The sequence below is a fragment of the Aplidium turbinatum genome, chromosome 1, assembly GCF_918807975.1.
Source record: "Aplidium turbinatum chromosome 1, kaAplTurb1.1, whole genome shotgun sequence".
Classification (NCBI taxonomy): domain Eukaryota; kingdom Metazoa; phylum Chordata; class Ascidiacea; order Aplousobranchia; family Polyclinidae; genus Aplidium; species Aplidium turbinatum.
Window position 1 is genome coordinate 39171244 of NC_137472.1, and position 14759 is coordinate 39186002.

The 14759-nt window shown below is 34.7% G+C and overlaps 2 protein-coding genes across 2 annotated transcripts; both read left to right on the plus strand.

The window, feature by feature from the left end:
- Positions 1-2718: 2718 nt before the first annotated feature.
- LOC145765556 (uncharacterized) lies at positions 2719-6850 on the plus strand. The gene is made up of 8 exons (XM_082577394.1): positions 2719-2905; positions 3422-3441; positions 3805-3932; positions 4314-4439; positions 4797-5046; positions 5499-5650; positions 5766-5888; positions 6655-6850. Exons 1-8 carry the CDS (start codon positions 2719-2721, stop codon positions 6848-6850), a joined length of 1182 nt encoding a protein of 393 aa, XP_082433520.1.
- A 2077-nt stretch (positions 6851-8927) lies between these two features.
- On the plus strand, positions 8928-12350 carry LOC145765566 (uncharacterized). Its single transcript, XM_082577404.1, has 6 exons — positions 8928-8935; positions 9408-9539; positions 9805-10054; positions 10613-10764; positions 11132-11260; positions 12079-12350. The coding sequence occupies exons 1-6, from the start codon at positions 8928-8930 to the stop codon at positions 12311-12313; spliced, it is 906 nt and encodes a 301-aa protein (XP_082433530.1). The 3' UTR covers positions 12314-12350.
- Positions 12351-14759: the final 2409 nt, after the last annotated feature.

A 14759-nucleotide genomic window follows, 5' to 3' on the forward strand; every position in this document is an offset into this window, starting at 1 on the left:
AAAATATTAGAGACATATTTTGGTGGCTGCCCAAATTGGCATGATGCAGTTGGTTAAATGCATTTCGTACTACAGTTTGATCACCATTACCATTGATCAGTTTGATCACCATCACCATGCAATACAATACATCAATGTGCCAAATGAAATATTTTGCGGCACATTTCTTGTGCAAATAAGAGGCTGTACTTAGTTTGATAGGTAAAAGATATTAATTTATAGTTTTTCTTAATTCATGCAATTTTGTAGCTTTTCATATAGCAATTTTTGCCCTAATAATTGCAAGATTTTGCCCGAATTCGCGATGTTTTAAAACAACAGGGGGAGCAGCTGCCCCCCCATTGCCCCCTGGCTTGTACGGCTATGTATAGAGGTAGGGTTACACTTTCAAGTCAGCTTCCTGGGTCAATGAGTATTAATAGTAAAAGCTGTGAGAATCACGAAGTAGTTGCGTTAGCAGGCAAGTTTCGTTCCTAAGAAATGATGTAGATGTAGGCATCTAGTGATGTCACCCTATGTTGCTATAGCATAAATATATAAAAATAACTGCAATGAAATATGACGAATTCCAACGTTCGGTAGCGCTGATAGATCACAGAAGTGAAGTGTTCCATAAGAAAATAGAAAAACTACAAATTTGCTTTTAGATAAAACTAGAATCAAATTTAAACTAAAATTAAGTCTTAAAAATTTCCCACCTAGTTTCAAACTAGGAAGGCAAAGAAAGGGCTAGGGGGGAAAGCGAAGGGACTAGGTGGGCAATCGCCCAATCGCAAAGTCACTAACTTATACAAATCTTTGAATATTTTACAACGTGAAGATATTTAAAAACTCGAAATTGCCAAATTTATGCATAAAGTTTCCAATAATAATCTACCACCAGTATTGCAAAATCGTTTTATAAAACTTGATAATATTCACTCGCACAACACTCGACAATTAAATAAAATGAAGTATTTTCTTCCACAAATAAACAAATCCGTGGCACACAATCTTCTGACACATCGGGGTACTAAATTGTGGAGTGAATTGGATGAATGTATGAAAAACAAACACCTTGCTTTGTTTAAAAAACTTTATAAAATTACCTTGTTAAATTCTTATTAAATAGTTAAAATTATTCAGTTTAATTATTTTATCTACATGTAACCTCGTATTTGTGTACTTTGTGTTCTTACCCGATATGATTCATTACTATGCTCATGTTTTCGTAGCTGGTCTTGATTCATTTTCCTACAAAATTTCATATGTTTCATTTCGATTTCGAAGCTAATGTTCAATCATGCTGTTTATTGATTTAGCTAATGTAAAACTTGTAATGTTTAACGCTGCAATGTATGATGCCTGATGTCAGGCAGCACCTTGACTGGTTAACCGCAAGGTTGTTCGGTGCTGCCAGACCTTTCTATTGCTATATTTTGATTTGTATGTAATTGTGTTTTTTTTTCTCGACTCGTATTAGAAAGGCAAATAAACAAACATCTCTCTCTCTCTCTCTCCCTCTCTTTCTAATTTGATACTGATTTTTAGTTAGTAAATGATTACTTAGACTACTGAAGGTGGTAATTTATAGTATTAGCGGTATTTGTCGCATTAAATACACGTTTGTATGAGTATAGCCATTCTTTTCATAACCAGTAACCACTGGTAGGCCTACAGCGCGTTTCAAATTGAAGAACTTTTCTTCATAAAGTTTATCGCTGTTACAATAAAAGTAGGCTAATCATTTTATTATTATGTTTGGCATCTGAAAGTGATTTTATTTTTGGCAATAATCTGACAAATGCGTAGGATTACACTTGCTGATTACAACAGCATTTAATTAACAGCAGGTTTTTGAAATTCAGTTTTATTTGGAAATAAACTGCTTAAAACTCTCGCTTGTTTGTACTTGAACATTGCATCTGATTGAACGTGAGCTTTTATTTTGCTTTGAACTCTTAATTACTACCATGCTCAATATTATTTTTCATTTGAGTTGCCTCGTATCAATAATATTTTGAAGTTTCTGGTAGGAACTCATTGTTTTAACTACGGTACTTCACTAATGATTTTTTGCAATCCTCTTTCATGGTTGTGTTCTTACAGGTATGCAAGACTATTTAAATGTTTAAAACATCTCACCAAACGCAGTGTCTGGAAACATTCTGCATTTTCCCGTTTCTATTCATGTCCAATGTCAGTCAAGCGAATCCAGCCATTCAATGTCAACAAACAGAAAACTTCATTTGTTTCATTATGCAGACATTTCTTTACCTCAGTGGTCCATACCTAATGAGCCATTGCACCAGAAATAAAGCGAGAGAAAAATAGTTGTGTTAGGCACTTATTTTTGGTTCAGTAAGATAACATGATTTTTCTTAAATCACTGCATGTTTTTAATTTACAAATAACTACTGTACATCAGTTAACACCAAATTTCGCACGGTACCTCACATTCCACTGCTATTTTGGAGTAGGTTCAAATGTGAGATGTTGATTCAAAGCTGATCGGTCTATCTGTGTTTTCTCATCGACTCTTGTTCTGGTGTGATGATATGGCTGCCAATACAGCTAAAGGCATACAGTAAATGTTTTATCGCGCCGTTTTTTCAAGGAAGCTGACAAATAAAACATCTTTGCGCTAATTGGGCGAAACATAAATGGAAATTTGAATAGAAGTCAAGTACCACCAAACCCCATTTATTCATCTCCGACGCCGACACCTGCTCGTCCGGAATGACGCTACTGAAACAGACACTGGCGCACCGCAATCGTCTTGGTACAGGCGTTGGGCTTTTCCGCTCAACCATGCGCCAATGGGAAATATCTTCTTCATCTTCTTGTGAATGTGGTGCTGAGGAACAAGCCGCAGTCCACATTATCAACAATTGCACCATCCTCAGGCCACTTAACGGAGTGGAAGGTCTGCCTGTCTTGGATGATGAAACCAAAGACTGGCTGATCTCCAGTAACTTACCAGTGTAGTTTGAAAACATGGTGAACTTTGGAGTAATAAAAAGCTAAACTCTCGGCCCTAAATGCTTATACGACGAAGAAGAAGGCATTTTGCCACACTTCCATAAAAAGTGCCAGTTTTCTAAAATTAATAGCCTAATGTTGTATTTTTGTGATTGCCATTTTCTTGTTTTTGAGACGGCTTGATTCCCACTTTCAGCTGGGTCGCCGGTGGATTGCTTATGAAGACAATGCTGGATTGCTTCTTTTTCCTTCTTTTGTGTGTCGTTTCAACTGCTGTCTCACTGCATCTTCGAAAAAGCAATAACTGAAGCTGATCACTTCGTGATCGACATTTCAGACCGGAAAACAAATGAAAGCGTGTTGTTAACATGTAGTCATTTGCTGTTGCATGAAATGCAGTCTAGAAAAGATTTCGTCACATGTTGAGCAAGCGTAAAGTTAGCTTGATGTGCTATTTTAGACGAAAATGCAAAGTTGCAAGTTTGTTAATTTCTCTTTTTATAGTGTTGCTACTCAACATAAAAAGCATAATTATTTGTGATGAAAAAACCTCAGTTAAGTATTTCAATGCGTGGAGGTTTTGTGATGGTAGCAATAAACCAACGACAATATCAAAGAGTAGAAGCCAGTCAACTCCATGTTGTGCTATAAAACGAGATAGAAAAATTTCAAGTCATTCAGAATATGTGAACAAAAAAATTCGAGGATTATCAGAAGCAAAGAGGTTAGTTTTTGTCAAATAACAGTCTTCCGTACAAGCAGTTTGTGTTATTTATAGGCTACTACTACTTTTGACACTAGTCATGTCTACTGATCATTGAAATTGAAAGCTTGTATATTCAGCCTTCAACATTAGTTACATCTATCAGGTCATCAAAATTGCCAAGCATTGGTACTGAAGAATGGATGTCGTGTAAACACATCAAGAGAGCACTTCGAAAAGCAGCAGCAACTAAAAAGGCCGAACATCAGTACGACAAAAGAAAATGTGAATGATAACATCTTAATTACTTTCGATAAACAAAATGTATCATTTAACGTCGCAAAGATTATAATATTGTTTAAAATCTCATTTACATTTACAATTTATCCACCTACAGCTTGTCATTGTCCAAAGATTTAGGTCGATGAGATCGAAATTGATATGTAGCATAGCAAGCTTAGCAGTGTAATTTTGAGATTCACATGTGTTAATCTTACTTCATTTTGTGTCAAAGACGTCAATAATAATTTGTTGGAAAACGATCCAGGTTTTAGACTAAAGTTACTCTGGCCCAGATGGAACGCTTTATCCTATTATCAGTAAATTTCATTTGCCTGAACTATCTGGTTACAACAAATTTTATTTGCAGGTCTGAAAATGCCTTTGGCAATAAAGCAGTTTTTCTTTCTACTGTAGTAGATCCATATGGAAAACAAATTCAAGTTGTCATCAAATCTGCTTTTATTCACAAAACCTTAAAGAATGGCAATTTTACGTAAGCAAAGTCAGTGTTCACCTTTCAACTCGTAGTAAACAAAGAAATGAGTCAAAGCTCTTAGTGTGTGAAATCGATAGAAGTACAAAACGCATCTTTGAGCTCTTTGAGCACATCTTTCTTTGCGGTGACACTTGTTGAATGAAGCGATGTTGCAAAAACCTTGGCAGCGACCATGCCATATCAGACTTTGTAAATGACGGCTTTGTGCAATGGTCAGGAGTGACCAAGCAGGATTTATTAATTAAAAAATAATTCACCTTTCTACTAAATCACTGATCGCCCACAATAAAATATTGACATTGTGTGTAAAGTAAAATTGCACGACTTTATCGAGCTTATTATCGTTCCTTTTAGATATCACTCTGCTTTACGAGAAGTTAAAAACCTTCGTAGGCTGTTATCATTGAAATGGATTGGTGCTCCATCTTTATTTGGAGTGTGCATATCAACAAAAAGTGTCATCTATGTGGTTGAACACGTGCCGGGAAAGCCTTTGTGCAATGGGTCTGGTTACGACAGGAATTGCACGAAGCTCACAAGTTTGATTGAGGACCTTCACAAAAGGCCTGGTTCTAAACTAGCAACATTAAAATTTTTATCCAAAGTAAAAGCTAACTCCAGATGTGGATATTGGTTAAAATTATTCTTTATTTCTATCAAAGTAATAACTTAATCGTGTGAATTAATGTATTATCAATATTTGTTATGTAATTTTTTTGGCATTCGTCTGGTGACTATGTAGCTACAGTAAGTTACTATATTATTCGCTGTCAGTATTAACAGTGTTAGCACTAAAGATTAAACAGTTTAGTTTTCAAAACATTTGATGAACTCTAGTTTAGTTTGTTTCAATAAACGTAGAGCAACTACTGTACAGTATTAGTGATGTTTCAGGTAATTTTTTTGTTACATTTTTTTACATTTAAGGCATAGCGATCTACGGTAACATTTGCATGCTAGCGCAATAGACCATGACCAACATAAGTAGACCTTGCTACAATAATTTTAACAGAAGCTTTACGTATGAATTAAACTCTATTTAAATTTATATTTCAGATCATCTGCTTTTTTCAGCAGTTTGAAAAGCATAATGTGCTTATGGAAGATGTGTCCGGAAGCAATGTATTTTACATTCCGGAGACGTTGAATATATTTGTGGTAGATGTTGATTCGTTAATATTTTATGGAAATGATCTATTGCTATCAAGGTAGTATTTCTATTGTGGGAAAAATTATTTGTAAATTTGGAATCAAATCTAAGTCTAATTTTTCCAACTAAAAAATTATAAAATTAAGCTGGCTTAACCACAATATTTTTATCAGAACATCTTGCAAAAGCAATGGAGGATGTCCATTATTAACTGGGTATTTATGGAAAGGTTTTCACGAAAGCATTTACTCTTCTTGCAAGGAATTACAAGGATATTGCGTGAATGCAACATGCAGGTTTGGTTAAAGTACAATAAAACAAGATTTGGAGCAAATCTACATGAAAAGCGCTTAAGAAAAGCATTCACTATCCTAACTCTAGTGATAAGGATAGTCTATGCATCAGTGCCACACTGCCACACACTTACAAAAAAGCTTTTGCAACAAACACATAGATAATTTTTGCCCACAAACAGTGTCGAAAAGGTTATTCATATTTTTTAAAGCTTGCCATGGCGGATCCAGGTGAGAATGTAGCTTTATTCACGGTGTATTTGCAAGATTGGATATAAACATCATTGTGTTTAAATTGCACGTTGTAAGGTTGCTTGCTGGATCCGCTTCTGAAAGTACATGAATCACACAAATATAGTTATTACTATCTGAAGCCTTTACAAATTGTTTCACCTAACGGATCATCAGAAGGTCTGAAAAAACATGCAACCAGTTAAGAATCGATAATTCTGAAAAGATATTAAATATTACAACTGTAATTTAATCTGCCAAAAAAAACCTCTAAACCTGTACTTCCTGAGAAGATATTAAATATTACAACTGTAATTTAATCTGCAAAAAAAACCTCTAAACCTGAATTCCTTCTGATGATCCGTTAGGTGAAACAATTTGTAAAGGCTTCAGATAGCAATAACTATATTTAATTTAATTCGCTCTGCTTTGCCTTTTTGCTTGGCATTGAGCACTTTTTGTAGTATTAATAGTTTTCATTGTTTTGAATCGCACAAATGTTTTTCAGATTTAAAATTTTTTTTTTACTTTGTTGCAGAGGAATTGATTCTTCTATTCACACGTGCGCAATCGGACAATGGATAGTATCAGCGCTACAGAACTTTGTTCCCGAACAATCAGTGCACACTTGCAGCAAAATAGCTTCATGCATGACAATGGGACTTCCACAAAATCGGTGTTCTCTGCATTCTGCTTGCAAACAAATAACAGCAGAATTGAATCGTTTTAAATAAAATTTACAGAACGTTTTAGTGTAAAATATTACCAGCTAATAGACTGTAGCCTATAGATTACTCAAAACTGACTACAACTGTCCTTAAGGCTTCAGGCCAGCGGTTGGTGTACTATTGGTCAAAACCCAAAATTGGGACTCCTAACCACTTGGATGGATAGCCAGTTTAACATCTGGCTTGAAAATAGCTCAACTGAACAGAATTGCTATGTAGCCATCGCTCTTCAATGTTTCAGCTATCCAACCGCTATTAAAGCGTTTTTAATATGACCTGCTTCAAAGCAGTCTCAAATACGTCGATTACGAAGAGTAATTATAGATGGAATAAAATAAAACGAATATATCCGTAGCAGTTAGCGGATGACAAGTGCAGAAACCATTCTAGCGTTTTCTCGTTATACCTGTTTGCAAGCACAAAAAAATGATTTGTAAAGTTGTCGTAAAGTATGTATTGTCGAAACATGCTATGGCAAGCAACTAGCGCTACATTAACGCTAAATACATTAACATTAACACCGCAACTTATTAAACCTTAAACTTTAATGGTCAAAGAATTTAAATTTCATCAAAGATTTTAAAATAATTTGGTTTCAGCTTTGCACAAAGTACAAATAAAGATTAATAGGAAATAAAAAATGGTCCCATGTCATCATAACATCACACTTATGTAAACTTTCGTTTCACCTAAATCCATCATAATTTTGCACGATTCCGGCCAATTGATGAATAAGTGGAATAATTGGCCAACGCGATAAAACACGCGCGACAAGATATTTTGTAGCCTCTGGCTGCCTACGAGGAAAAGCAGGATTGCGTGATATTAAATTATTTTGTGTCAACTAATTTCTTCCACTGAGCGTATTTAGCAAATCGTAAAAAGGTAAGTAAAAAATCGAATCTAAGAAAACTTCAACAGAACCTCTTATTTTTGAAAGTGTCGTAGCTGCTGCTGTTATAGTAGGAAAGAATACCAACGCAAGGCAGTTTGAATTTTACATAGGCTATATGGTTACATGTGAGCTTCGAAGATACCTATGTTTTGCCAGTTGCTGCCTATATATTTGCAGCGCAAGATTGACGTCAAAATAGCTTTAGGGAACTGCCGCAGCGTAAGGTAGTCTATGTGGTATCATATTTACGTAAGAATAAAATTGAACTACATATAACAAAAACTTAGCCACAACACCGCAACAGCACCTGGTTGTGGGCGTGTAATATGCAAATAGTAAATGTAGTAAAACGTAAGTTTTCATTTAGCGCAGCCACAAGTCGTAGCCTAGCCGATATAGAGAGGCAGCCGCGTACATTAGGCTACAGTCTTTCTTAAACAAAGGCAAAGTCTTAATTGTAGCTGCACTTATAAGTTTTGATTTTTGTCAACAGTTTTGTACTGTTAACAAAAAACATTTTGTTGTGAACGATGTGTTGACAAAATCTACGTTGACACAGACTATAGTAACAACACTTGCTGAGTGTAGGTTGCAAAATGTCCAAAGTAAGAAAACGTTTTCTAAAAAAACTGGTGTATTGGTGCTTTGGCGTAGCAACAGCTTGTTTGATATTTTTGAATAATGATAAAAATTGTCAAACAGAGGTACGTGTCACAATACAAGACACGAAATTACTGCACGATTATGAATGGACAATACAACAAAAGTGGAAGCATTCGTCCTTTCAAGGTTTTGATCGTACTCAGTTCTCTGCTGAAACTGACAAAGTGTTCATAAAAAAACAAAAACAAGAAGTTGAAATTCATTCAAGTGATTTAAAAAACATTGATGATGAATGGCTCAGCTGCAATGAGATTCAACAAATTTTAGACAGAGTCAAAAAGAGTGCGACTGGACAATACAAGTGAGAAAAGCAGTATTATCAATGAAATTCTTTTTTAACACAACTGTTACTAGAAGGGGCTATTTTCCTCCGTTTTACATTACGTTTGAAGCATTACAATGGAGACATTTTGCTAAATGATAAGCTTCTATGAAGTTTCCATGTTTATTCTTCTCGCATTGCCTAATCATGATATGAGTATTTTTAACAAGCAACACGTGCTCCCAGTATGTATTTTGTCATATATGACAAGGTAACTTGCTGAAAGTAGCTTTTGGTTGGGACTACCAACTTTGACAAATAAGTAGCCTATGCCTTTACTAATCACTCTTAAACTGATTTCATTGGATTTTCAAATAATAAAATATGACTTGGTCAAGCAATAGTGGTTTAACTATCGTGTGTGCTGTTAGCACTATTGCAGATCTTAGACAGCAAATCAACTGTTTTTTACAATGATTTAACGTCTGTAAAATCAATGTAAAAAAAGCAATCGATTAGCTGTTTGGGAAGTTATTGTTAATTCAGTGTCACTTACAGTGAATGAAACAGTTCACAAGCAACACTTTTATAGTGGGCACAGAAACGTAAAACTGACAACCTTAATAACTGGGCTCATTCCTTTTTTTCAAATACTTCAGTTCTTATCGTCAATGTCAATGTTATGATTTTCCGGGTCCTGTCTCATTTGATAAGACAGAAAAGATTATTTGATTACTTGACAGAAAAGAAAATGAAGACGATGGAAACAAAGCGGTTTACTTTACCACTATATCGAACCCAACTGATCACCGCATAAAAGTTGTTGTGAAACATGCCATGTTGAAAAATGCAAGTTCAGAAAGTGAAATGTACAGGTACATAACTAGCTTTCCCTTAACTTATGTTTGGGGAGTTAAAATTGAAACTTTGATCAAAATTTGATCGGCTGAAACACTGTAGACCTAGCTAGGAATAGCAAGCGCAAAAAATTGTTACTTGTAAAAAACTCTGCACATCTTATTTTAGAACTTATTTATGTACAGGCCACTCTCTAAAAATGAATTCAAACAATATTTTGAGAAAAAGAATATTGAAAATAGTCTGTGAATGCACATTAGAGTTGTAAATATTTTCACACAGATATCATTCTGCACAGAAGGAAGTAGAAAATTTAAGAAAAGTAAAGTCATTAGGATGGAAAGGAATCCCAGAGCTATTAGGGGCCTGTGTCTTTAAGCAAAACATCACATACGTCGTCACACAAATAATTGGGAAACCACTTTGCACTGGCACGGGAACCAGCTTGAGCTGTGCAATGGCTCTCGAAATCAAACGTTTTATAGAAGAAAACTCTGATCGCAAATTCGCAGCTCTTGTTTGGCTATCGAAAGTAAGTTTATTTCATGATTACAATTGTAAGCTGTGAAAAGAGTTTAAAAAATGTTTAGTATTTTGTGAAGATGTTTTTTCAAAGCTCATTATAAGTAGCCTACTCAATTCACAAACTTATTTGGATTTTTAGCAATAAGCTTTTAACGTCGAAATTCTGTTTTTTATGTAATGTGCAGTAGGCCTATATTTTCATGAGCTTCTGGTGTGTCGGTATTGCGTTATATATGTTGTCATATTAAAGATACTGTGAATGTGATATAAATTAAGTAAAGCACTGATCAATAAATTATTCATAGTATAGTACAAGATAAATCTAAATTCAATAAAAAAAATTAAATTGTTTCTGCGTCGTAGGCTATCTTGTGAAAGTTCATTTCCTGTGAACTTCTTTAAATGTGATAACAAACAATTTGAAAATAATAAGTAGAATAAGATTGAAATATGAAAAATTTGCAATGTACAACATTTGAATCGTTCTTTTTTTTTGCAACAATGTTGTTTCTCGCAGTTTTCAAAGTAACTTTTATCATCGCTGATTGACTGTTTCTTGTGTTAGGTTTTATGTTTTTTCAAGCAATTTGAAGAGCATCGAGTTTTCATGGAAGATTTTTCAGGAATCAATTTTTATTTCTCTCCCGAGACTTTAGATTTGTTCATTGTTGACGTTGATTCCTTGTTATTTTATGGAGATACTCGCATGTATTCAAGGTGTGAAAAGTATTTTTCTCGTTATATAGGAAATTTTTTAATCAAACCACTCAAATGATGACAGAAAAGTTTATTCTATGTGACTTAATCATGAATTTTATCGACTATTCATAGTGCAACTACAACAATAAGATGATATCATCACCATGATCGATCAATGGCGTATTAGGGCATACATTTATTTTAACACAAATTCTAGAGTCTACGTTTTCCAACATATGACACAATTATTTTCATTTCAAAATACAACCATTGCTGTTGAATCGAGATGAAAAATCTTTTTTTCAAGCTTTGTGTATGAAAGAATAAATAAAATGTAATTGCAATGCTATTATAGCGTAACGCTTGAAATGATTTTTATTATAAGATCGTCATGCCGAGAAAATTTCGATTGCGTTCGGCCAAGTGGAAATTTGTGGAGATCCAACGCTTTGAATTACAAGATTTATTTCAATTGTAGTGAACTCAAAGGATACTGCTACAACAACACATGCAGGTTAGCATAACATTCTTGAGTTAAAGCCTACAACAATTACATAAACTTGGTCACTGCCCATTTGTTTTGAAAACCGTCAGCAAATCTGAAACAAGCCGTAATACAGTGGTTCTTAACCTATAGGAAACTACCTCTATAAACGTAATTTGAATTTTTTCAAGTGGTAATTTAAATAATCGTATCATTAGTATTACATTTAAACAGTTTTAATTTTTTTGGATTAAAATGTAGCAGGGATGTAGCCATGGGAAGCTTGAGGGGTATTCGCCTCTAATACTTTTATCTTGCTGTCCTTAAAAATAAATATGACTTTGACACTAATTCAGGTATAACAAACTTAAAAAGTTAATACTGACAATTCATCGCAGTCCGTTTGGGTGCACAAATTCGTCAATTCATAATGGGGCACACTATAAATTTTTTTGGTAATTTAGACTTCATGTGCATGACTATGTATTGATACTTAACAGTCCGTTTATTGAGGTCTAAATTGTTTGCATTTAACTTTAACCTAGGCCTACCTTTTTTTTAATTGTTCCCCTACAGTACCACAGCAAAAAGGACAAATACTTTCGTCAAATGTTATTTTGATCAACTTGAGTTGGGATCAATTAATGCGGACTAGTTTATAAAATATTAATGGTGTAGCTGTGCAAACAAATGTAAGGAGTTTTGTTCTTTCATGTCTAACGTCAGCTGAAGCTTGAACTACTTTTGCTTTCATTACCCTCAAAATCCCAAACCTAAAATTTCTCAATATGGTAAATTAACCTCTAGCTTCCCTGTGCAATCATGAAACAAATTGTTTTATTTTTCAGAGGATATGATTCGTCCTTGCATACGTGCGGCATTGGCAAGTGGCTGGTGTTGCCAGTGCGTTTTTTCATTCCTGAACAGCTTGTCGACGAATACAAACGTATCCGCAAATGTATGATGGAATACTTCCCACAAGATCGTTGTTCTATTTCCCAAAGCTGTGATGCCGCCAACAAGATGCTTGCAAAGTTTCAAAAGCTTAAAAAAGCTAAAAATTTATTAAATATTCTTGTATGATGAACTTCCACCGTTAGTTTACCGTTTACCTTTTATACTTTATACGATTTACTCATTTTTTTCTTGAGCTTGAAAACACTGAATCGAATACTTGTTCGTAGCCAACTGAGCCAACGCTTGTTCGTGAAAGTAAAAAATTCTTCAAAACACGTTCAAGTATTCATCATCGCTGATTGAGCAATTGTCTTCTATTGGAGGATGCACTATAGGCTATTATAAACAGTAGGCCTATTGGGTGAAAACACGCCAGATATTTGAATTTCGAACTCACAACGATTCTTTTGATTACTCGTCGTGTTCTTATAGCTCAGTAGCCGCATGCGGGAAGCGCTGATAGTTCCATTTGTTATAGTTCTATTTAAAAATGGATTCAGGAAACTTAGTCAAGAAGAAAAGAAACTGATCTCTCTCCACCTTTTAAAATTATTTCTCTTTGTTTCGGACAATGATCTTTTTTTTTCAAGGATCTATGCATTCAGGAGACACACCGAACAAAATTAGCCAGGTTCAAGATATAGTGCGATTTGTTTTAATTAAGCTTTCGCCACCGCGAAGTCGACTTCCTCATGTTGATTGGTTTTAATATTTGTTCGCTTTTTTTCTGCTCGTGTATTCCACTGTTGTTCGGCCCAAGAAGCACCTTCACTGAGGTGAAAACTCTGTTAAAATAAATGATCACAAGTTGCTGAGCTTTGATTGTTTGATTTAGGCCAAGTGACTTGGCCTAGTTAAAGATTTGTTTTGTTTTGTTTTATTTGCGTTGGCGTGCATTTGTATTTTTTGCTTATGTATGATTGGTTTTAAACGCAATTGCTTTTTATCAGTGCACTCTTTAAATTTGAAATTGGCTACGACACGATAAAATGGCTGGGAACCACTCAGGGAGTCCTACTGTATACGTGTTATGTTTTCTAGGATATTGTCATAAACGAAGTAATTGTAATACTGTGCCGCAATTAAAGTGATTCAAAGTAAGTAACGAGTGTGCTTTCAAGAACGAATTAGCTTGTCCAGTCAATAATTTTACCGAAGACAGCAATTATCTTACAAGATATGTTATATTTTAGAACGCCTGAAAGAAAAAGAAAAACTTGATTTTTACTCCGAGAAATACAGAAAGTACGGCACTCAAGACGTCATCGTTATAATTGCCATTGAATTGCTTTATTCTATTTTTCCAAATAAGTTTGTTGAAAGCAAGGCGACTACTGTCAAAGTTCATCGACCATCAGATATCAAAACGATTAGCCAATGTAGCCTACTTCCAGAACAGCATAAGCCTAAATTATGTAGCCTACGTAAACTTATAACAAAACCTTGTAACCTTTTTACATCAACAAAGAGTACCAGCGTGTTTTTTGCCACAGACTGTTCCAATCAAACTGTTTAGGAGTAGGTCTGTCTGAAACAAGTTTTTTGGTAGCATTCAATTTGAAACAACCTTTTGCGCACCACACAAGAAATTTTTGTAGTTTCAAACAAAGTTAAGACAAAGCAATCACTATACATTGAAATTAAAGGAACTTTTGGTTGGGAAACTTTCGAAATACTTTTTGTTTACACTAGTATGAATGAGTAATATTTCAATTTGAGACGAAATTTCAAAACCCTGGTTTCCGATATTTGAGAAAATACGATTTGGCACGACATTAAACTTATTATTGCACAACTTCAAAAACTACTACTGTTCTAGGGTCAATTAAATGTAATTTTGTAATTTTGTTCAATAAAATAAAAAGCAGCGCAGAGAAACGACCATAGAAAGTCTCTAAGGGCTGCTCGTTAAGAATACAGCAAAATCACATGTTTAAAAGAAACTCCTAGTGGATGGAATAACTCACAGACAACATTCCTACAAACTGTTACTCGGTGACCGAGTCTGCGCCTAAGGTTCAAACCCAATGCTAGTATAGGCTATGGGAAACTGCCAGGATTAAGCTATATGGACCTATCTGCAGTGTTGGTGATAAGCTGAAAGCCACATTGCAACACTTTTTAGATTTTTATTATCATTATTACCCAATACCCATACTTCACTTTGCTGCAGAAAAGGTGAGGCGGCAAGTGAGTAACTGAGGTGTTTAGAACCTTTGAAAGCTCTGCTCAAAGCAGACATAGCTAATTTGTCACAGAAATATTCACAGGAAGCAATCAAAACTTGTCACGACTATATCAGTCGCTATAATACGTTGCCTATGGCTATATTCACTAAAGAAACACAAAATTACTGCATTTCAGGCAAATCAGTGACTAAAACTACACTGGATATTGTTGAAAAGCAGAGAAAAGTATAACCTAACCAAGCATTTTTGAAAACTTGTATTTGTTTCAGCTGAAGGACTATTTAGTGCAGAATATCAGCTGAAGAACTCGATGTCAACAAGATTAAAACATGTTGAAATGGCACAGTGCCAATACACAATCAGACAGCCTATATTTCAAGCAT